At 24.1% G+C, this 25,578-nt stretch overlaps 1 protein-coding gene across 1 annotated transcript in view; it reads right to left on the bottom strand.

Annotated features, from left to right (window-relative positions):
• The window catches only part of LOC129618503 (neural cell adhesion molecule 2-like), a 104,414-nt gene that overhangs the window by 19,479 nt on the left and 59,357 nt on the right, over window positions 1-25,578 (bottom strand). The window contains exons 2-4 of the mRNA XM_055533298.1: window positions 21,474-22,195; window positions 11,206-11,322; window positions 3,377-3,577 (exon numbers count right to left, since the gene is read on the bottom strand). Coding sequence (XP_055389273.1) covers window positions 3,377-3,577; window positions 11,206-11,322; window positions 21,474-21,993 — 838 coding nt within the window. The 5' untranslated portion in view covers window positions 21,994-22,195. The remainder of the gene's footprint in view (window positions 1-3,376; window positions 3,578-11,205; window positions 11,323-21,473; window positions 22,196-25,578) is intronic.

Genomic DNA, 25,578 nt, shown 5'->3' on the forward strand with positions numbered 1-25,578 from the left:
CAAGATATTAATTTTTATAAAAACATTTTAATGAAAAACATTTATAAAAATCACTTGTAACTTTGAAAATATTGGCATGTCTCTTTGAATAAAGAAATTATGAAAACTCTAAAGAACGACTGACATATTTGTTCCATTTACAGAAATTTTACGCTCATTGCATTTTAGTGTCTAGTGTTTCTCTGATAAAGTGGCAATCTTATAGAGATGTGGTTAAATTCACAAAATTGAAACTTATAAAACTTTATAGACGACAAATAAAATTTTTATTTATATAGGGAAATTTGGTTAGAAAATTTAAATTTTCCTAATAAATTAAAAATATTATTAATTAATATTGTAAAACAATAGTAAAATTTTTTAACAATTACAAAAAATTGCATAATTATTGGCGTAAACTTATTTTTTCTATAATAGTATCATAAATAAAATATGTTTGAATAGAATAATTATGACGATTTTGAATTGCAGGCCAAAGATATGGGTTGTTCACATTTTAATCTGATAATATGCAAAAATATTACACCGGGTAATTTGTTTTTCGTATTTTCCCTATTTATTTTAATTATAATTGTAAATATGCGAATAATAACTCCTGAATAAAATATGAATTTCGTCGTCTGTTTTTGATGTATTTATAGAGATCTAATTTAAAACTAAATCTTTCTACTTGCTTTCAAATATAAATATCTAGTAAATTTACCCATATTAATTTCAACTTATTTTGCAGCATTCTTATAAAGGACTATTTAATTAAATATAAAAATTTAAAGCAAATTCAGTCATATTTAAAAATTTTCCAAGTTATAAAAAATTTAAAGAACTTCTAATGAAAAATACAATGACTTTATATGTACATACAAGTGTATATGATATCATAATTAAGATAATAGACTTTTCTACTCTGTCATATTTCCATATATATATTTAAAATTAATGAAAAATGAAAAAGAAAACATAATTATAATAATAATAAAAATTAAATTTATTGTTTTCCTAAGGGTGAAACACCTTGTCAACAAAACAATAATAGGCGGTAAAGTTGGCTAGAATGTTAAACATATCTATACTATACGTACAAGTATATTCATAACACATGTACCTATAGTTATTCGCACATAATATTTTATATTGCCACGAATCTATAGAAATAGTATAGGTAGATATATAAAAAAAATTTCTTTTGTTTTTTATATTAAATTATGAAGTTGAAAAATTTCTTCATACTTTATTTTTTTGTCTCTCGAATATTTTCTTGTTTAATTTTTTTTTTCTTAATATTTTCTCATTATTTTAGAAAACAACAAAAGATTTTCTCACTGATAATAATAATTTACGGAAAAGAGAATTCAGTGACAAGGTTATAAAATACGCCGCTCTTTAATTTGCCAATAATCATTTATTTGAAATCTTAGAGTTTATTTTAAATTTTATTGTATAAATTTTAATTTTGATCGGAATTTCATGTCAATTTAAGGATGGTTCTATATTAAACATGTAAGATTTTAATAAAAAAAAACAATTCCAAGATTGTGTTTATTGAAATATTATGGGAAATTAGAAAAAAACATGTTAGAAACAACTCATTATGAGCAATGCTAAAACAGGGAAAAATTTCAGGAGCATAATCAATATTGTCTTTCGGTTCCGACGAACAAAATCACGGTATACAAAATTAACAGCCAAAGAAAAGGCATTTTACAAAAATTGATTGTTTTTATTTTTGCCAATTTAAGTTAATTTTTTTTTTTGGTTTATTTCTTTTATGCCCTAATTTTCAACATATTATTAAACAAATATTATAAACATAAAGTACAATGTTGAAAATTGTGGTTTCTTAGGAGACTCATTTCATTTTATTTTAATTTTTGTTTTTCTAAAATTAATTTATATCTTCATTTCCATTTGTTTTTTTTTATCCTGATGAAAATGGTAAACAACAATAGAATTTAATTTTGTTTTTGTCTCGTTTTTTTTTTTTCATTTTTCCTTGTTATGCCTCTTATTTTAATAAAAATAATTTTTTACTTGTTGAATATTTTATGAAATGACTTTTGGGATCTTTTATATTCCAATCAAATAATTTATTTGAACTAAATATAATTCTAATGTTTATACGTTCATGAGGGATTACATTAAAATGAAAAAATAAAAAATTAAATATTAAAAAATTTTGCGCTCCAAATGATCGTATGTACGTATAATGATTTGCAAACTGCTAAACCTTAATTTAAATATTGTTTCTTACACATGATTAAAATAACATTAGAATTCAGTGATTTTTTGTTTAATATTATTCCAGTTTAATATTTTTATATTTTTTTAAAAATAACGAGGAGATAAGGTAATGTGATTGCTTATGCGTTCTTTATAAATTAAAAAATTAACAGTATATTGTTACCAATTTAACAATAATGACAATATTTTAGTGGAAAACTCCTATAACTTTGCATTAGTATTAATTCATACATAGGAATGAGGTTAGAAAACCACAATTTCAACTTTGATTATTGTGGACAGATAAGTTTACAAAAAGGCGATATATTTGTATTAATGGCTTCGATTATCATTTCGAAGCTACGCTCCCACAATGTATGCACTTCTTTAATAAAATTCTTAGAACCAAAAAATTATTTTATTCAAAAATCTCATTCATACCTCATAGTTGGTTCAACTCACATTTTATATATTAAAAAATATTTCGTTGCTAAAACTGTATTTTAAGATTTTTATTTAGAAAAATATCTCATTGAAATCAAATGTTATGAATTACGATGTTATTCCTCTTGTTCATTTTCCTTGTTTTCGAAACAATTTAATTGAATTTTTTTTAGAAATTTTGTGAAAAAAAATATGCTTTAATTTTAGATGATAAAAAAAATAATAAAAAAAAAAATTCTTTTAGCCCCGCATCCGTTATTTCATTTCTCAGAAAATCTCATTACCTTAAAATATGCCCTGTAGAATAAGGGAAAATTAATCTTTAAAAAAAAAAAAAAGACAAAAATTTTTAGAAATAAAAAATGGTATCACTTAAATTATAAAACGATATTAAAAAATTGGGATCATTCCACTTTAATCCCAGAAAAAATACATAAATTTTTATTTAACAAGGAAAAAATAATATAGAAAAGCGAATATAAGGTTTAAGTATTTCAATTAAATTGTAGCTTATGTTAAAAATTCAACGTGGGCAATGTTATAAAAATATCTCTATTTGAATCTAATCTAAATTTTTAATTAATATTTTGAATTAGGTACAATTTGAAGGTAAATTTTTGATTTGTAAACAATTATTATAAATTACATTTTATCCATATTAAAAATTCTGTAAATAATTATGTATAAAACTATATGAAAAGTAAAATATACTTACTTAAAATTTCTACATGATGAATTATTTCTTTTGGTTCCAATGTGGCTATTTGGCAAATATAATCACCAGCATCAGCTGGTGTTGCATCTCTAATTTGTAATGTATTACCATTAACTAAACTAATTCGGGGATCAGGTGATACCCTTACAGAACCTGCTGTTAATATAGCAATTCCTCGTTTCCACGCTAAAATATATTGACCTGGAAAAATAACAAGGAAAATATGATTAAAGAAGAAATTTTATTTAAAATTTTTATAAAAATTTTGAACATTTTCAAATGAAATTTTTTATAATAATATTAGTTTTAATCCCTCTTAAAATGATGAGTTCTATGCGTATCAAAACCTTAAGTCTGCCGTAGCAGGAAAACCTATTTGAAAATGTTTGACCTACAACAAGTACAGTAGCTGAAAAATATTTGTTAAGCGAAATTAACTTAGAATATAATAAGATCCCTGCACAGGATTCAGTAAAATTTCAATCAATATAAAGCATTTCAATAAACTGAGTTTGTAATCAATTTAAATTTTCCTATGATTTAATAAATATTTAATCTAATATTTAAAAGTTTTCGAATGAACAGTTTTCCAATCAAATTCAATAATTTATTGTGGAAGAGCGTTCATAAATTCCACTAAATATAAAATTAGCACTTTATGCTACGTTTATATAGCAACTTTATTGATTCTGATGTTTATCTTCATCTTTTATGTGCTAAAAGAAATTTTGTTAAATCCTGTTAAAATTTTTTAAGATTTTCTAATAAAGCGGAAATAAATATTTTATAGACAGAGCTAGCAAGCCAAAAATAATCATATAAAATAATCTGAAAATAATAACTTCTCATTTATAATGTCTGATTGCAGAATGTGTACATACACTTTTATATATATTATTTATTAACGAATGTTATCATGTGAAATCGAAATAACCGCAGAAAACCATAAAAGTCGAAGTGATCTTCGAAAAAATCCACCAGAAATAAATAGATAATTTTTTGCTGTCGTTTCGAATGTTCATTATTTTTAGGATTTTATTATCAAGCAAAACTAATCCTCATTCTATACAATATTTTTAGGCTTCTCTTATATTTTAATCTATCTTTCTCTTTTATATCAATATACTTCTATATGAAACATTCAATGACACATAAATATAATTTTATATTTTCCTCTCAATAATACATCAAAAACATACTTTCAATCGTATTATCCTTAATCTGATTTTGTAAAAAATAAAAGAAAAATAAAACGTAAAACAAAAAAATTGAGAAAATAATAAGCAAAACAAAAATAGTGGAATGTTTCATATTTTCTTTTTCTCTCTTCTTTCTCGTATTTGTTCTAATTTATTTTTTTTTCCTTTTATAGTCCAAGATTATATGGCAGAGTCCTTCCGAAGAAATAATAATAAAATTACTAGGTTCATATTTTATTATTCAATGAATTCTTGGAATATTATATAAGACTTCATATTGAAAATCAAATCGTTATCACAATATAGGATATTAAAAAACAAGAAAAAAAAATTGAAATTTTGGAATGAACCCGAATGACTCAATCATCTATTAATACGATAGCTATATGTATATAATGTCCATAATAACGAACTTTACAAAATATACAAAAATTTCCTCTACGTGTGCACATTTTGTATGAAAAGTATTAAACAGGGTGCTTTTTGTCAAAATAATTATTGAATTCTGAAAGAAGTAAGTCTGCAATATCGCATTTAATAATGTAAGCTAATTTTACATGATAATGCTGCTGGTTTTATTTGGCACATTTGTTATATATGACGTGGCTTATTTTCGTTGTGAATAGATGGCTTGTAAACTGCGTGTATCGTAAAAATTATTACTGTAGAAACCAAAATTTTGAGAAAAATCTCATGATAATTTTTTTATAATGTTTTACATCTGTTGCTTAGTTGATTGAGCATTCTCCCTTAAAAATGTTTGCAAAATGGGGGTCGTGCAAAATTTTAAAATTTTTTATTTTTTTGCCTAGGTAGTTATTTTAAAAAGTTTTATTTTTTTGCCAAGGTCGGGGGTCGTTCAAAATTTTAAAAAATTTTTTAATTTTTTGCCAAGGTTGGGAGTCGTTCAAAATTTTAAAAAATATTTAATTTTTTGTCAAGGCCGGAGGTCGTTCAAAATTTTAAAAAATTTTTAATTTTTTGCCAAGGTCGAGGTTCGTTCAAAACTTTGAAAAATTTTTAATTTTCTGCCAAGGTCGGGGGTCGTTCAAAATTTTAAAAAATTTTTAATTTTCTGCCAAGGTTGCGGGTCGTTCAAAATTTTCAAAAAATTTTTAATTTTTTGCCAAAGTCGGGGGTCGTTCAAAATTTTCAAAAAATTTTTAATTTTTTGTCAAGGTCGGAGGTCGTTCAAAATTTTAAAAAATTTTTAATTTTTTGCCAAGGTCGAGGGGCGTTCAAAACTTTGAAAAATTTTTAATTTTCTGCCAAGGTCGGGGGTCGTGCAAAATTTTAAAAAATTTTTAATTTTCTGCCAAGGTTGCGGGTCGTTCAAAATTTTCAAAAAATTTTTAATTTTTTGCCAAAGTCGGGGGTCGTTCAAAATTTTTAAAAAATTTTTAATTTTTTGCCAAGGTCGGAGGTCGTTCAAAATTTTAAAAAATTTTTAATTTTTTGCCAAGGTCGAGCGGCGTTCAAAATTTTAAAAAATTTTTAATTTTCTGCCAAGGTCGGGGGTCGTTCAAAATTTTCAAAAAATTTTTAATTTTTTGCCAAGGTCGAGGGGCGTTCAAAATTTTAAAAAAATTTTAATTTTCTGCCAAGGTTGCGGGTCGTTCAAAATTTTCAAAAAATTTTTAATTTTTTGCCAAGGTCGAGGGGCGTTCAAAATTTTAAAAAATTTTTAATTTTCTGCCAAGGTCGGGAGTCGTTCAAAATTTTAAAAAGTCTTTAATTTTTCGTTAAGGTCGCAGTCGTGCAAAATTTTAAAAAAAATTTTAATTTTTTGCCAAGGTCGGAGGTCGGTACCGCTTTGCACTACCCGAATTCCCTGAAATGCTCGCCAGTTATTTTCGGTAACAACCAGAACTTAAATATTAAATTTTAAGTAATTCCATCAATTCGTTCCGTAGATATGGTGAGAAATGTAAAACCGGCCCGCAGATCAGTTTTCGTGCCCTGATCTTTTCAAAAAATTTATGCGTTCATTGTTTTAGTACCAAAAATTTAAATATTAAATTTCAATGAAATCGGTTGATTATTTCTCTTTATATACGCAAAAATTTATATTTGGCCGGTAGTAAACGTCCAGTTGCTGATGCCTGATTTCTTCCAAATATATAAAATTTCAAGTAAATCGGTTAAATATTTTCTTTAAAGTGGTCAAAAATGTAAAACAGGTCCGCTAAAAAATGCAGTTCCCGAGGCCTGATATATCTCAAAACTTGATCAGTCCGTGGCACAGTCGAAATAAACTTATACATAAACTTTCATCAAAATCGGTTCAGCCGAACTTTAGATATGCGCGTACACACACAGATCGACAGACCGACAGACCGACAGGTTACTAAAAAATAAAAAAAATACCAAAAATGAAGCTAATTGCCTATTTTTTTTACAAATTCTTTAATAAACTTTAAAAAATCTTTATCTTGAATTCTGTAAGGTCCTTATTACATAATTCCATTTTGCGTTGCAACCTTTTATTAACTTTTTTTAAATGAATTTTACATTACAAAAATTACTCTGCATTGCATTATAAATTAGGTAACAGTATAACATATAATTGTTATGTAACAGATTAAAATAAATTTGTAACATTGTAAGCTAATTTAAATTTTATTGTAATATTAAAACTGTTATTAAGGTAGTTACAATATTATTATTGCTGTTGTTTTCATAATAATAAATAATTTGGAATATAATGCTTGCGCACGTACACAAATTAAATTCCAATTTGTGTGTTTGTTTTATATAGAAAAAATGTAGCAATAATTTTGGAAAATTTAATATTATTTATTATAACTTTATTATAACATAATTTAAAAAGTTACTTTTAATCGTTCTATGCACTTTTAGTTGGTCTTATTAAGATTTTTTTGAATGCTCTAATTAATTATTTCTTACCATTTTATAGATTGAAAATTTTATTGAAAATCTAAATATTTAATAAATTTTTTTTTCTAATTGCAATTCTTAAAATAAAAGAATTATGCTTAGGTTTAAAATCGAAAGTAAAAAATTTTAACATTTGAGTGTCTTTTTTACACATAAATAAGTTTAACTGCAACATTGCCAAACTATTCTGCACAATTATTTTAGAAATAAAAAACTATCTTGTGTTTGCAAAAATCAAGAGCTTGAAAAATATTGAGATTACTTTTAAAGATATAAGATTATTTATTACTGTTATAGGCCCATTATCTTCAATTTTACAATTTTAAGAAAACCCTTCTTATATACTCGTACATTACTAACTTATATACATTTTAATTACTATACTCATATACATTTTTCCAACTCCGCGATTAATCACTTTTATATCACCCACCTATAATTAGGAAAAAACAAATAGTTAACTGCTTTAATAGAAAACGAGAAAAAATAGAGTTGACCGTGTCAACTCTGTGATACCCGTACGAATTTGTTATCGAATAAATATGCAATAGCTGACTATGGAACAGACTATGACTTTAAGTTGCCATATTACCACATTAATTTATCCAAATTTCAGTACTGTGTTTTCAATATTTTCCAAGAAAGACCCAAGCAATTTCAACGAATTTTATCAAACAAATCTTCCCAATTAACATATTCGCTTGTGTGAAATTTCATTATCACAGCTTTTATAGTTTCTAAGATATAGTCAAATAAGTTTTGAAGTTGTATGGCAGCTAATCGAACCAGTCTTCCGATCATATGCAATTTAAATAGGGTTCAGGCTAATACTACAATAAATCATCTGTGAAAATTTGATGAACTTAGTTCAATTAGTTTTTGCGTTATCGTTGGGACGGATGGCCGGACGGGCGGACGGGCAGATAAAGCTAAATCGACTCAGAATTCGACGCTGATCAAAAACATACACTTTCTTAGCGTTACAAACGGTAAAGCAAATTTAGTATACCCTTCGAACATACGTTCGTACGGGTATAAAAAAAAATTATTTTTTTTGTACTATGATTTTTTTGTTACTATTTTTTAATAAAGTGCAAATTATTTTTTAATTATGTGATTTAATAAAGGAATTACTTAATTATAGCAGTTTTTTGTTTTATTTTCGCAAAATTTTGAAATTTAATAAAATATAATTGCATTCAGTCATTGTTATCATATACAGTTTAATTTTTTAACTTTGTCACATTGAAGACAAAAAAAAAAAACAAAAACATAATTATTACCATATAGACCTAACCTATAATTTAATTTCAAAAACATTTGCTTTCATGCATTGTATTGTCATTCTTTAATAACTCGAAACACTATATACTATAAAAGGATTTATACGCTGAATATTAATTACTTTTGATAATATTTAAATAATCATAAAATAAAAATAATATTGTTAAAATTTAATACATGTGTACATTTTTAAAATAAATTTCAATAAACTGAATCGGAATATTCAATTTCCAATAATGATAATTTAAAATTTTATTTTAATTAAAATAATTATTATTTTTTTGTAATTAATGATTATTATAGGTTGACTTTTCTTTGTCATAAACAAGCCAACAATATGCATACCTGATAATAATAGTGTTGTGTTATGACTTTTAAAAATTTCATTAATTAAAATTGTAAAAGCATTTTTCAAAATAAAAACAAAATTAATTTTCTTTTGTTTTAATTCACTAGGGTAAATAGTAACTTTCAAAAGCTTTGGAAACATTATTTGATTTTTTGTTAGCTAATTTACACAAATTTATGCTTTTTCATGTATGTAGATTTAATTAGATTTTTCTATTATTAACAATCACAAATGTGGGCAATTGCCCCAAATTTGGAGGCTTTTTACCCAAATTGGCAACTATTTTCATCGCAATTAAATTTTGCGTATTTGCCACGCCTATTATACCCCTTGAAAATTTCGCAGAAGAAAGGCTTTTTGAGAGCAGAAGAATAGGAAGATATCCAAAATTTTCCTTATCACCAAAAAGTAGTCATATGTGAGTTCAATATGAGCAAATAAAAAGTAGCGTTTTGAAGAGAATTACGAAAACAGTAAATTATTTACATTATGTACATGTTTATACCGTAACTGGAAATTAAAATTACAAAAATCTAGCATCTAGCAGTCGCATATAATTTATGCGTTTTTAAAATATTTTCCATATTATAAATAAAAAAATTTTTGCAAATACCAATTTATTTTGTAAAGAATCTTCGAAAAATTTATTTTGACATACAAAAAGTATATTTTCTTATGGTTCTACCAGCCTATACATACACGCCAAATACAATTTTTATTAGACTGTACCATTTTATATTTATTAATTTAAGAAAATATATTTAGTTGGTTTTTAAAAGTAATAAAAATTATTTACGATCAATACGCTGGCTGCAAAGGTCATTCAAAAATTAAAAAAAAACAAGAAAATGTTTTTCTCACATACTTTTAACATTAAATTTATTTTAATCATAAAAAAAAAAAAAGAAATTGCACAATATAAACTTTATTGAAAAAACGATGATTGATACAATAATGAAATGACATAACATAAAAATGAAAAGGAATAATGGTAGTCCTCCATCACACTCAACATTAAGCTCAACTGTATGAAGATAACAAAAATATTGAAATGCGATTTACGATTTTGTAAATTTAATGTGGAATTTGCGTTTGCAAAAAGCTGGAAACAAATCTCTTTGTAACTTTACAAGTCTTTGTATGTCGCATGGAAAGCATTTCATATAACAATATTTTGCGTATTGTACAATTAAATTGAACGGTACTCCCGAAATTTAGGAAAACTTTAAAGCTTCGATATGCAATGCTTCTTAAAAGTAAATTTTTTAATCTTTTATTGCTCAAAAATACCTGCTCAAAATTCTCACTGTTTTGTTTTAATGAGCCCTCATTTTACTCTTAATATTGTTCGCTGAAAAATATTTCTGTATCTTACTTTCTGCCCCTATTTTTTCGACCTAAAGACGAACTCCAAGTTAGTTATGCAATACGATTTTTATTAGGTAATCCCCTTTTCGAAAAGAATATATGAATATAAAAATTTTTCCCGAATTATTCAATTTTTGGCATTACAAATCAAAGTGGACATCATTGATTTACACTCTTCGGCAGATTTCATTCAACACAACAACAAAAGAAAGGCGGAAAATGGCACATTTAAAATGTTTTCCTTTTTTTCACGAAATGAATAAAAACAAAACAACGACCTAAATTATTTCCTTCAATAAGAATCAAAAAAAAAAAAATGCAAGGAAAAAGAAAAATTGATCGAAAAGGAAGGTAATAAAATATCCAAACAAAACCAATCGTTCGGAAAACAATCTAATGGAACAACTTACAAACGCTTTTTTTTTCTGAATTTCCACTTATTGTATATATCGTTATAAAATCTCATAAAAAGATAAATATCCCTTAGGAATTTTTAAAGATACAATAAAATGCTGAAAGAAAAAATCAAATAATTCTTAAAAAAAAAAAACAAAAATAAAGCAAAAGAGTGAGAAATATAAAAAAAAATTGGAAAAAAAAAATTAGAATCCTTATGTATCGTATTAAATAACGAAAAGTAACCTTAAAATTTACGATAAAAACTGTACAATCTATTTCAAATGAAATAAGAAGAAAAAAAATAAAACAAAATTAGAAGGTCATAAGCATACCTGGCGTTCTAACTTCACATGGCAATTGAATTGTTTGACCTACAACAAACTTAAATGCCGCTGATGTGGAAAGAAATATTGGCTCAGTCTTCATTCCAAGTTGACTCGTTGATATTGCTGAAAATAAAGGAAAAAATTAAAATTGAAATAAAAATTAATATTTTTTTCTTGTTCCTTCATTTTATTTTATATTTTTTTTATATGAAATTTTTTTGGTACATGTATGGTGGCACAAGGTTGGTATATTTTCTTTAAATTAAATTTAAAAAAAATTTAGACTTAAATTTTGAACAGACCAGCCTAAAAATGAAGTTCAATGAATTTTTTCTATTTGTCCTGCAGGTTTTGTGTGGTCCTCTAAATTAAATATGGCAAATAATTATTAAAATTTGTAATAGAAAATAGTAATGAAAATATGAATTTTTAAAATTTTTAAAATAAACTTTTAATTTTCAAGTAGTAATGACCACCGTACCGTCTTTCTTCCATAAAATACCAATGTTATTTTAATTTAACATATTTTCCGCAATAATATATATATAAGAGGAACCTATATCGCGATGTTACTATCCTTAAGCAAAATTTAAAATTATTTTCAGGAAAAGTGTGCAAAAAAATATTAATCTTTCAATTATTTGGAATGTAAATGGCAAAAAAACTTAAATTAAAAAAAAATGTTATCGTCCCTAATTTTTTAAATGTTTCAAAGGCTGCAAGGCTTTGTTCATTAGTATAATATCAAAACTAAAAAGTAAAAAAAAAAAATCCAAATTTAGAAAATAAAACTGTTTTAGAATTGGAGAATAGGAAAATGGCAATTTAGAAAGCCAAAATATTGGCCAATTATAAGATTTTTTGATATTGAATTCATTTAGGTCCTCATTACAATAGGTACTCTAGATATCTAAATACCTAACTATTCATATTTAAAATTTAGTATTCCTGATAGCACATATATTGCTGACATCGTACGAAAAATATTTAATTTTAATGGCCATTAAAGCTATTTAATGTTAATACTTATGTACTTAAGGACCAAAATTTTTTATAATCAAATTTTAAATGTTGCTTAAAGAAAATTACATAATAAAAATTTTTTTTTTTTCTTAAATATTTTAAAGATATTCCATGACAAGATATAAAACCGTACCCTTCCATTCTTGATATTTAAGATTTCCTATTTCAAGCAGTTTTTCAAAAAAAAAATGAAGAAAGTTCTTATTAGTTTCACTCTTTCCGTCCGTGCACATGTTTACAAAACTTCTACACTCGTGGAGATAGAAAACTGAAATTTCATACGTACATAGACCTTTTCTAGAAACTTAATTTCAATTTATATAAATGCAGAAAGCTAACGGGAACGTCGTTTAATTAAGAAATATAATTAGTTTTCTTAACTCACAAAAATAGCCCAATTTTTTTTCTCCACCCTGAAAGTATGCAATTTTTATGAATTATGGTGTATGAATGAAAATTATTTTAATAATGTAGTGCGTATAATTTTTTTAAAAGCAGAATCTTCACTTGTTTAATTGAAAAGTGCTACATTACAAACCATTGATTTGACCCAATTTTATTTAGATATATAAGATGAATTGTACATTAAGATGTTGATTTTTTGAAATGAAACATTTAACCCTTAAATGATAATGCGAAAAAGAAGAAAAGTAAAAGGGTTTTTGTCTCCTTTTTTATCATAAAAACTTTAAAATAGACACATTTTGTTTTTACTTATAAGTAAGTGTATGTAAATGTATAGGATAGTTCCATGTAATATGAGAAAATCCCTTTAAACATTAAATTTTTACATATTGAATGTTCGTTATGATATCTTCCTTAAAATATACTTTAGGACACGTAATTTTATTTTTTTTTTCCTTTACTTCTGATATTCATTATAGATTTTCAACACATAATCTTATAAAAGGAGTTAAATTACCCTAATGAATGCTTTTGGCAGTAACATAATCATTATAATGTTAGGATTTAACTATAATGCCCAACTATCATAAATTAAAAATAAAAACAAAAATTATTTTTCTAATTATGTTTACACAAAATATTATTATTATTATAATATTTTTATATTACTGTTGCAAATACCAACATACATATAATATACTACATTTATATTATGCTATATGCCTATACAACAGGTCCATTTTCAAGAAAATTCCATGCTTATGTTTAGTTGTCATCGAAACAAGAAATGGGAGATATTAAATTATTAGTTATTATTATACAAAATGTATAATATAATAAGAAAACTAATTCGAAACCCACATTAATAACTATTATTTTTAATGTTAGTTCATGTGTATTGTTACGAATTTTAATGAGAACTGTTTTCTTTTTTGGGTATAAAATTAGTATATGCATATATAAGTACAGAGTAAATTACAGAGAAACTTTAATATTTCAAGGAACCTTTAATAAAAATTAACAATTTAGACTGTTTACTTTCTTTATTCAGCAATTTAATTACATTAAAGCATTGAAATCTATTGAATTTAATTTTGTTTTTAATGACTTTATGGGAAATGTGTATAAATATGGATAAGGAGGAAAAAATACAAAATGTATAAGATTTTTCCTGATAACTAGGATCTTTTGTTATTAGGCTTAAAAGAACTCTAAAATTGAATACGTAATTATGCTTGTTTTTTAACTAGTGGACTGCGTAACTTTGTAAATAATTTGAAAACTTTTTGAATTTAACAATTTTCCGACTCTCTGTATAATTTTATAAGATTCAAAGCGAAAAATATCTTAAATTTAAAGTTAAAATTATATTTTTTAGTCTTTCAACTTTCAATTTAAAAAATTCATATGTACATACATACAATAAATATATATTTACTCAATATTTATGTAAAATATTTTTACTTAAACCACCAGAAGAACAAAAGAATAAAATTAAAAAATTTAATGAAATTAAAATTTAACTTTCTAAATAAAAAAAAAAAAACATTAAATATTTCTTTTCATTTATTAATATCATTTTTGTGGTATTAATTTTGTACATTCCTTCGCTAATTTTCAAAACTTTTCTTATTCAATTTTTACCCAGGATAAAGTAAAATATTTTTTCATATATCATAATGACACAAGTTTTTCTTATTTTGTCTTTTTCATATTATTTTTCTTTATTGTATGAATACTGGTTGCTTTATTACCAGTCATTGTGGTATAAAAAGGAATTCTTATATGATTAATTCTTATGTCATAACGTGATATACCATATATTATATTATTATGTATGTACTCCTGTTCGTCTATATACACGTTGTATATTTATAAATGGAGTTATGTATATTTTCATTTGCATTACAATAATAAATTTTTGATATGAAAAATGCCATACAGGGTTGTTGCATTTCAATTTTTTGATACGACACAGTATAGATTAATACTTGCTTACAATAAGCTTTGCTTTTAATAGCATCTTCTAAACTTAAAGGTGATGAGAAAAAGATTCATAAGGAAGTGCGATATAAAATGAAAGACGCAAACCTAGTGTGAACATATCCAATACTATTAAAATTTTTATTGAAAATTACAATTTAATTTGAAAATCTAGCTAAAAAGCTATAAGTGTAATCAGGTTTTTTATAATAATTTTCTTACTATTAGACAAAAGTGTACGCTTTTGATCAGGATCGAATTCTGAATAAGTCCGCCCTCGCTCACCCACCCGTCCGAACCGAAACTTAAAAAGTAATTGAGTAAAGTTTTTCAAATTTTCACAAATAATTTACTAAAGTGAATACCCGAACCCCTGTTTGTTTATAGCTCAGAAACTATTAAAGCCGAAAATTTAGGCAAATAAATTTGGTAATGTAGCCATTACTTTCAGTAAAACTAAACATAAAAAGCCAGACCTTGCATGAAATTTCGAAAATCATTTATTCGTACGGGTATCACACAGCTGACACGGTCAACATTATCTATTCCCATTTATTTTATTTTTCATTTTCTTATACGACAGGTTCTTATGTTTTCGTTTACATTAACTTGCCTATAAAATTTTTCCTAAAACTCGATTTACTTTTAAAGTAACAAAAAATTCTTGACTTAGTTAACTTAGATTGATTTATAAATTTTGAACACAATTTTCCAAGACTAAACATTTCGGAATATAATGTTGCATAAATTTTTTTTTTCTTCACATTTTATTCGGTTAAATATTTTTAAGCAATCAGTATCTCAACATTATATAAAACTTCAAAGTAAACAGTGCTGAAATAAAATGCTATGTAAAGTGATTTGTATTTTTTTCTTCTCATAACTTATTTGAAAACGCAGCACAGTCATGATTGCTTGAATATAAGAGTATAATATAATTGCTTATACTACATAATGTTATACATAATGTTATACGTATGCATATTACAAGCATAAGTTCACGTACTTTAGTATAACGAAAAATTTCAAAATATTATAGAAACGTATAATATTATGTGTAATTGAAGAATTTCTGAATTTGTAGTATTGTAGAGTTAAAAAAAAAAGAACAACAAGAATAAATGAACTGAGTTTCTTATACACTTAGCATTTGTATATCAAAAAAAAGACTAGAGAACAGAAATAGAAAATTCAACTGTGTTATTAAAAAACACATTATTTTTTTTCTAAATATGAGTAACTGTATACATGCACATACTTAAGGAGTTTTTTTTTTTTCTTTATGTTTTTATTATCAAGGATTTTAATGAAAAATTCTCTTAAAAATTATTTGCGGAGATTTTTTTTTTTGTGATTTTGATATTTTTTTTTTCTTTTTTTAGTTCCTTATTTTTATTTTTCCATTTTTTATGCTATTTTTCTTTTTTTTTTAACTTAAACGAATTGAAAAAAATTTTCTATATTGTGACATTAAATTGCTCTGAATCCCGATTAAAGATTTTAAATATAAAATTATTTTGGTTTTAGTTTATACAATCACAACCCGCATGTTCCTCATAATATATCGTGCGAGTGTGTGTAAGTATATAGCATTCTACTTAAAAGATTTTGCTACCTGATTATTTATATACTTTGTAGATGAAGTCATTTACATAATACATCATATTAGGGGGTAATTCCACAATTGTGACTACATAACTTTAATTATAGGCTTCCAAAACCACAACATAAGTTTCGTATTTCATATTTTAAGTAAAATTTTCCAAAAACTCTTAGTTTTTACAAATACGTAAATGTTTATATACATATATAACGAAGCTTGATTGAAATAAGCAACCTTTAGCTAACAATTTTTTGGTGTAAAATCAAATTTTACTTTGAATTCTCAGTAATTAACATATGCATTTAAAATGAGTTTGTAAAATGAAAATCACAGAAAACAATACTTTAATAATTTAAATTTTTAGATGAATTTTTATAATTTTGAAATTTTTTGAATATTAGCTTGAAAGTCTTTAAAATTTTATATAATTACTTAATAATTACTGTACTCTTTTCAATAGTTTCCTTTGGGGAAAGGAAAACTCTTCAACTTGCTATATTTCATATTCTATAAATATTTCAATAAGATATGGAAAAATATACGAAAAATTGCCACTAAAAAAATTATATTTGGTTTTAATCCAAATACAATATGTATGTATACATGTCTATAATTTATAGTAGCGGTTTGGTATACGCGATATAACGCTTTTATTCATTCAAGTATGTTAAACATTATTTAATTAAAATTCTCTTCTTATCTTCTCATGTCTTTGTCATAAAATATCTACATATATTTTTCAAATATTTTAGATCTAAACATTTATAAATTTAAGTGATATTTTTAAAAGAGAAAATCAAACAAAAATACATATATATTTGTATGTATGTATATATGTATTTACATGTATAACATCGCAATTTTAAAATAGTGAATTATGAATTCAATTTATTTGTTAAATAACAACAGATGGCGCATTTGTGGATTTTTCTTTTCAACTATTTTCTATATGTACTTAATTTATGTAATATGAGAGAAAAAAAAACGTTGAAAAATATTAAATTAATTACGAAACTATGAGGTTTAAGTAGAACAAGCGATTATAGAAGAAATATAATTTATATTCCTCTCATATTATAAAATATTTAAAAGGATAATAAGTATATATACATATATGTTTACATATTATACATGTATACAATATGTAAAATACGAATTAATGGTATATAATGTTTACATAAAAGTTTATATGCTTTAAGATACAAGGCTTACAAAAATTTTCTTTTTATATTACAGTAGAGTATTTATATGTAGCTGTGTAGGTAGTAGCACAAATATATCTTCTAAAATTTTAAATTTTATCTGCTTTCAAGGAAACATCTTTCATTCCAATTTTATCGCGTATATATTTTAAAAGATAGGAATTTTACCTTTACTTTTCAATTTTCGTATATTATTAGCTTTTATTTAATAACAAATTATTGTGTAAGTATTATTTTTTAATAAAAACTACTTTACAACTTTTTAACATTTAATATACATAAATTAATATGAAATAATTATTAAATATATACATACATACATAATGATTACATTACCTACGTATTATATTACAAAACTTAGAGAATTTTAACATATTTATGTTTGTATACCTCATTTTACGATATGTTCTTGAAAAATAATTTATTTGATGGAAATATCTAGAGTAGTGTGCTTATATGGTGGAATTAAATTCCTATAAAATTTGTTATAATGTAAGTAGATATATTGTTTTTATATTCCGTTACTTTCGACGTTTACATTATAAAAGAAATGTGTATTAAATTTACTTAAAAAATTTACTAATAATATTAATTTTATGTACTTTGAAATAATTAGAAAGAATATACTTGAAAGTGGTTTGTAAAATGAGTTTTATGTAACTAGGCAGTAGTCAATGCCGAACATTTTAGTTTTTCTTTGTATTCTGTATTGCACGATCCAAACCGAGTAGGTTTTATATAAAAATAAACGGAGCTGTTGCAATATTTAAAAGAAATGCACTAAACACTTTTCCAAAAATTTATAAAAAAAAATAAAATATTTCAAATATAATTCAACGCCAAATTGTCGAGTAGTCGAATTGTATCAGACATGCTATTTAACAAATTTTGATATCAATTGTATTTTGAATGTAAACAAAAACAGGGTAAATTGAGGATCAGAACAGTCTTAACAATACAACAAAATACGTTCCAGTATTCTGATAAAATTATTAAGAACATAAAATGTAGAAACCTTTGTGTATTATCTAAGAACAGTAATTGGTGTCAGTACACACACGTGGTTCTTTTCAATTTGTTATACAAACTGCCCATGGCTTAATAAAATATTTTTAAACAATGTAGGCCTATAAATATTTATTCATTATTATCTATATTTCAATTTTTAGTTTTGCAACGGTTTGACTGCTTATTTGTATTCCATGGGTTATTGTTCAAGCCCGTACAAATGCAACAGTATAATCGCATGCAACTAAGTAATCAAACAGTTTGCAATTGTTTGCGAACTGATTGTAATTTGAATTCGTGCAATAGTTTAGTTGATTAGATGTTAGCGCAATATTTCGACAATCAAGTAGCCATTGCAAAACTAAAAATTATATGTCTGTCTGTGCCCTTAGTAAGAGAAATGAAATTTTCTAAATTAAAATGAAATCAAATTGGGTTATAAGAAATTTACGTTATAAGAATAAGAGATTTCATTTGAATACTAATTTTTCTCTTTAACATTTAAATTTTCATTATCAAATTCAATTTCTATAAAAAAAAATTCTGAAAATTTCTAAGAACTTTCAATTTATAATTAAAGTCGTATAAAAGTGAATTTAAATGTAGCGGCTGTTGTGTTCAATTCACTTTTAAAAAATTTTTAATTTATATTTAAGGAAGCTATGAATGTATAATTATTTAATTAATTTAAATGTTAAAGCTAATTAACTATAAGTTTTAACATGAAAATTTTATTGTATTGTTACTATTTTATTCGATTTAAGTATAATAACTTTGAAATAATATGGGAGAGAATATAAAGTTAGAATTTTTATTTATAAAATTGTACTCTATGCGAATACGACTAAAAGCCTTAAAAGTTCTCTTGTACATATATGTAAATGTAGGTACACAATTCCATTTACAATTTATACAATAATAATATATTTGGCAATTAATTTTGTAAAATAAAAAATAATGTTTTATTTTTCATTTTCTGTTTTGCCTTTCAAATTAAGTATATACGAAGTGTAACAAAAGAGAAAAATATTTTACGTATATTTTCACCCATAGTTTTAACTGGAATTAATCCTTTTTCTGTTATTTGAAATATTATTACTGACACGTATTATAATACGAACGTAATGACTAACAAAATTTTATTAAGCGTATACAAATACTCTTTTTAATTCCGAAAAATAATATCACCTATGTGCCGTACCTCATATTAGTCAAATATTAATAATGTCAACAATATTTACTAATTCCATTAAAGTTTTTCACTAGAAGTTGCCAATATTATTAGAGGATACACTAAGTTTAATTCGGCCCGTTGTGATACCGCTAGATGCCATATTATACAGTACATGTACAGTTTTGAGACATTTAAGTGGGAAGTGGGTTTGACTTTTTAAACATGTCTACATTATGAACGTACAGTAAACATAATTTTAATTTTATTACATAACATCTGCCTAAAAGCTATGCATTTAACTTTTTTGTTTTCTACTTGATTCAATGTAAAATGCTTGTTCTCTATACCCATTTATTTTTCAAGTTATTTTCAGTATTTATTTTCACAAAGCAATTTATTTAAATAAAAATGAATTCCACATTTTATGGTTTCACATCTTTAAAGTTGTTTATTGCCGTTGTTGTTCTGTTTTCATGTTAATAATTTTTTTTTTTTTTGTGTATTTCTACTCTTTGTGACAACTATTTTGCCACACTTACTGTAATTGTTTTTTCTTTCACTAACCAACCATACAATAATACAGAAAAAACTTGACTTTCATAGCGCAAAAAAAAAAAAAACAAATATACAAACATTTATTATTGTTAAAATATTCTGTAGGTACGTGTAAATATTATAATATGTATGTACACATACATACATACGTATATAAAAATTGTAAAATGAGCAACAAAACAAAAACTTAAAATAAGTGAAAAAACGAGCTGGCTTATTTTTGAAAGTGTTGATCTTTTATGAAGCGCGCGAAATAGCTTTCAAAAATGTAGAGGGCGCGAAAATGAAATAATGAAAGGAAAATCAAAGTCACACGAGAGGTTGTTACGAGTATCAAACACAAAAAATTAAAAAAACAGAAATTTTTTTTTTTCTTTTACAAAACGAGTTCTGTTTTAAATTTTTCATTTACAGTAAGTAGAATTTCATTTATGTATGTGTATAAAGAAAATTTAAATAATAATTTAACATAAGCGGAAAAGGCCTTAATATATCCAATAAAATAAATTATAAATTGTAAAATTTTAATAAAAGTATGTATGCATGTTATTTTGTAAAGCAATCGTTTTTTTACACTGCAATAGGCAGATTTTTTAAACATCAGATTTCTTTGTGAGTTTTGCCTTATCACAACTTTCTTTGGTACAGAAAATTTTTAATTTATAATTTTTTCATTTATGGAATCAATGGCATATACTCGTTTTTCACTCTCTTTCACCTATATCAGAATTTTTCTTTCGGCCGTTTAATTACAAATTGAAATTATCTATTTAAAATTTTCAAAAATTTTAAAAAAGGAAGGATATTTTTGTGTTCCCAATATAAAGAAGGCGCTAGTTCAAAATTTTACGACGTCTTGTCAAATATAAGGTTTTAGAATTAATATTATAGTTTTTCCATTAGCTGTCTTCCTTAAAATTTTAATAAAGTAAGCTACATTATAAAATCTACCAGCGGCTTTGTTATGAAAAGAGAACTCTATTAATGTTATACTTATATTGTAATGTACAGCAATAAATTTTATTTTATATACCCAACTAATTTGTATTGCAATATTTTTGAAAAAGTTCTAAAGAATTAGCAATTTTTAGATATTTTATAAAGAATTTATGTCAAAGGGAATATATTTTTATAATATGAGACTTTTATACTTTGAAATAATTTACAAGAAAATTTGTGTTCCTTTAAAACTTATACCATAATAAATATTGAGTCAGTTTGTAGCACAAATTATTTAATATACATTACATATTATAATGTACATTAAATGATTTTAATATTTCGACTGTATATTATATAACGGTACTCATACAAAACTTACCATTACACAGGTTCATAGTATTATACACAAATATCACTAAAATCGTTAACAGATGCTTTATGGCCCATCTTCTTGATGTTGTTATTTCATCTGTTAAAATTCGATTTCTCTTTTTATTAAATTTATCATTTTGTTTCCTTTCCTTTATTCCTATATCAATAATATCAGTTGTTTCCACTTGTTTTGGCATAGTTACAAATCTTGTTTGAAATATTTCTGCGTTTGGTAGTATTTCTTTTCTAAATTTATTTTCATTCCTACTGTTATCATCACATTGTGATTGAAATTGTGATCGCATATCTACAGTATCATTATTGTTATCCTTATTTTTATTATTTATATGATATTCTATGTCAATGCTATTTTGATTTGGAGAGTTTCTTCTTGTTTTCATTACGTCAATTTGTCTTAATAGAAATTTTTTGTCTATTTTACGTTTAAGATGAGATTTTTTAATATTTTGTATACTTGAATTTTCAGAACTAATAATTGTTTCTATTAAATTTAAATTCTCCAACATAATTCCAGTTTATAGTTTAGATATCACCGCTCTAATATATAGTTGAATGATATTGTTTTTCAAATCAACAAAATTGTTTAATTAAAGCGTTCAATAAGCGTTTAAAAAAATCAAATTCCATAACAAAAATTATTGATTTCATTTTGTGCCCATTTATATTGGGAATTTTCGAGAGTCGAATGTGTTCTTTTCTGGATTTAACCTGAAAATAAAAGTATTAATTATTAATTTTGTTAATTATAAAAAAGAATTAAATATTTTTTGAATTTATGAATTCTATATTGAAGTAATGACATAATCTGTACACTAATAAAATCGGCTTGCTCAGGTTTTAAAAATTTTTTATAATCTAAAATTAGTAAGAATTTAAATTTTTGACTTTAATATTCTAAAATGATTAAAAAAAATTTTAACCACGAAAAAATAAAATTAAATTAATTCAGAAAAAAAAAGAAAATTTTGGATCATTCATGTCATTATTTCACTTTCATTTGCTTGAAGCAAAAAAAGAAAAATAAAGGGTTTCTTCCTTATTAAATTAAAATTAATAAAATGTTATAACAGGATTAAAAGAAATCAATTTAAAAATTATTTCGAATTCATCAAAAATAAAAATCCAAGCAAAAGAAAAAGAAAACCGAAAAGATTCCAACGCGGTCCCCTTCTGAATAAACTTTTAATGCGAAACAATAATTAAAGTAATTAAAATATGAAGGATATTTTCCTTCCTCAGAACTCGGAGTCATTATTATCAAAATATGTAAGTAAAAACAGTCAATATAAAATTCAGGATTTAATATTGTATTGTAGTTTTGTATAAGCGTACAAATTTTTTCATTAATATCTTCTTAAATAATCTTTTTGAGTTTCACTCCCGGTACCTGAATCTGTTGTTTCAATTTGGTTCAATTGTAATAGAAGCCGCTCTTATCAGAAACGAAACAATTTCTGATATTTCGGTAGTGTTTTTGCTTTTTTCGGTTTTGTGTTATTGTGTTATCGAATGAACGAACAGCCACGACTAAAACAATTCTATATTATTTATTTTAAGCAGGAATATATTATGAGTACATTTGTGAGATTGAGTGATTAAATTTACTTCATTTGATTACTTAATTTATGCTAAGTTTTCTGATATTCTTCATAACTCAAAGCAAAAGCTATTATAACAAAGCCTGATCGCTAACGAATGATATAAAAATTTTACAAAATAATTTTTATTCAACTTAACCCAATTTAAACTTTTCAAAATTTTTTTTTTCTATGCTCTCACACTCTTATATCCTAATTAGTCAACATCTGTTTTCTAAGGGTTGTTCAAGAGAAAAACAAAATAACTTTTAAAAATGTGATAGAATAAAAGTTTTATAACAAAATTTTCTAATTTAAATACATCTTGGATACTAAATAACTAAAATGGAAAAATACTTTGTACACGTTTTTTCCTTCTACAAAATCTAATAAAACAAGTTTTTGGTAAGGTCAAAAAAAAAAACAAATTCCAAAGATATTTTCATTGAAATAAAAATAACAAAAAAAAAACAAAAAAGTCGACAAAAATTATAAAATATCGAAACAAGGATACTTAGGATACAAGAAAAAAAAAATAATTTTTTTTTTATATAATTTACTTTTAAGTTTTGCCAATTAACCTAATTTTCCAGTCAATTTGGTTTTATATTTTTCTCTTAATATTTTTCTCCTGCACACTCCAAACATATTTATGTATAGTGCTTATATTGTATACCGTGTTACATTTATTTCAATATTTTTATATTAGCATGAATATATTGGTATGATATTATGCGTATACCAGTTTTTTTTTCACATCTTTTTCCAAAGAAAAAAAAATTATCAAGTTATCCTGTTATAATCTTAAATACAAACTATTCTTTACAAGATAATTAAGGACCATGAATTCTTGTTGCAACATTTTTAAATAAAATTTACTGCATAAAATAAATTTTAACATTACCGTAAAGGATATGCGTAAATTTTCATATGTATAGATATTTAAAATATCTACATACATAATTTATGGGAACAAAAATATTATTGTAGGTAAACCATTATAAAAGATAGCCACTGAAATTGAAAGTTTCCATTATTTCTCACACATATTCAATTAAAAAGCCCGCTGTATTTAAATTCAGAAATGTAAAACATATTTTTGTATAAAAGAGAGTGGAAAATCTCTTTCAATTTGTATTGTACGCAACTTCGCCTTTATCTACATTCGTGTTCTCTTCTGGACTACTTTCTGAAAAGTATGAAAGACTTGAATGGGTAGTTTGTAAAAGTATAAAAAACTTGAAAATTATGAACTGTAAACAGTTTATAAATATGAAATATTATTTTGGAATGCTACAATAATCAATTCAATTTGAAATTTTGTTGGGCTTTTCTTTAGAAACTTGTGAATCTTGTGAGAAAATCTATTTGAGTCGACCATACTTTAATAGGTAGTAGGTTAAAATTTCATTGTCTTTTTCAATTTCAAAATATTGAACTTCAACCTTTATTAAAATATTCTGGAATAATGACGTCAAATGACACAGATATTCAAATTTTAGAATCGGCAACACAAATTTTATTTTCTATTTTTCAATTTACGATATCAATTTAATCTATCATATATGAATTAATTTTATAATTCGAATCTATATATAATATGAAATATTTTCACTTTTCATGCGTACTTTACATAATATATTATTTTGTTAGATCTATATTAGATTGTAATGCCAATTGAAGAATAGATTTTGTATGTACAAAAATAAAAAAAATGTAAATAAAATTTTTATTTTAATTAAATTATTAATTATTTTGAAATAATTTAATTAAAATATTTTGTTATAATTTATTATCTTCAAAAAATTTAATATATTAAATTTTCGTAATGGTATAAGTTTTAAAGATAATTAAAATTAATTAATTAATAATATAATTGTTTTTTTAAAGGTTACTGTGCAGTAAATACCACAAATATCAATTTAATAAAATAATTATTAATAAAAAAAATTATTTAAAGTGAAAAATTATTTTTTGGCAATATTTTCATAATTTATTTGGCTTTGTTTTCAGACAATATTATTCGTATATATTACATATATACGAGTATATACAGTATATGTACATATTATGCAGTTTACATAATATACAGTAATTTTTCGCAAAAACTCGCTATAGGAAAATTCAATATACTAAGTGTCTTTGATTGTATCTCTCTTTGAGTAATTTCGCAAAAAGTTGAAAATTTTCCGTCCTCAAAATAAAATCGTAGATGTTAACTGGTTCAATATTTACAATGGTTGCTGTAGTGTGAGAGAAATGATTGTTTGTTTTTTCCGCTATGATTTAAAATTTTTATGAGAATTTGTAAAAATTTTTGAGAAATTTTATGTAACATCGAAGAATTTATATAAAATTAATATAAAATTTCTTTTCGAAATTGAAATTGGTATCTGAAATTAGTCGTAACCTAATTTTTTAATTATGTATAAATTCATTGTGAATGTCCATTGTACAATTCTTTAATATTAGCTGGAATCAATGATTTTATTTTTTAAAATTAATTGAGCAATT

This window comes from Condylostylus longicornis, unplaced genomic scaffold, assembly GCF_029603195.1.
Source record: "Condylostylus longicornis isolate FDR11 unplaced genomic scaffold, ASM2960319v2 ptg000008l, whole genome shotgun sequence".
Taxonomy (NCBI): Eukaryota; Metazoa; Arthropoda; class Insecta; order Diptera; family Dolichopodidae; genus Condylostylus; species Condylostylus longicornis.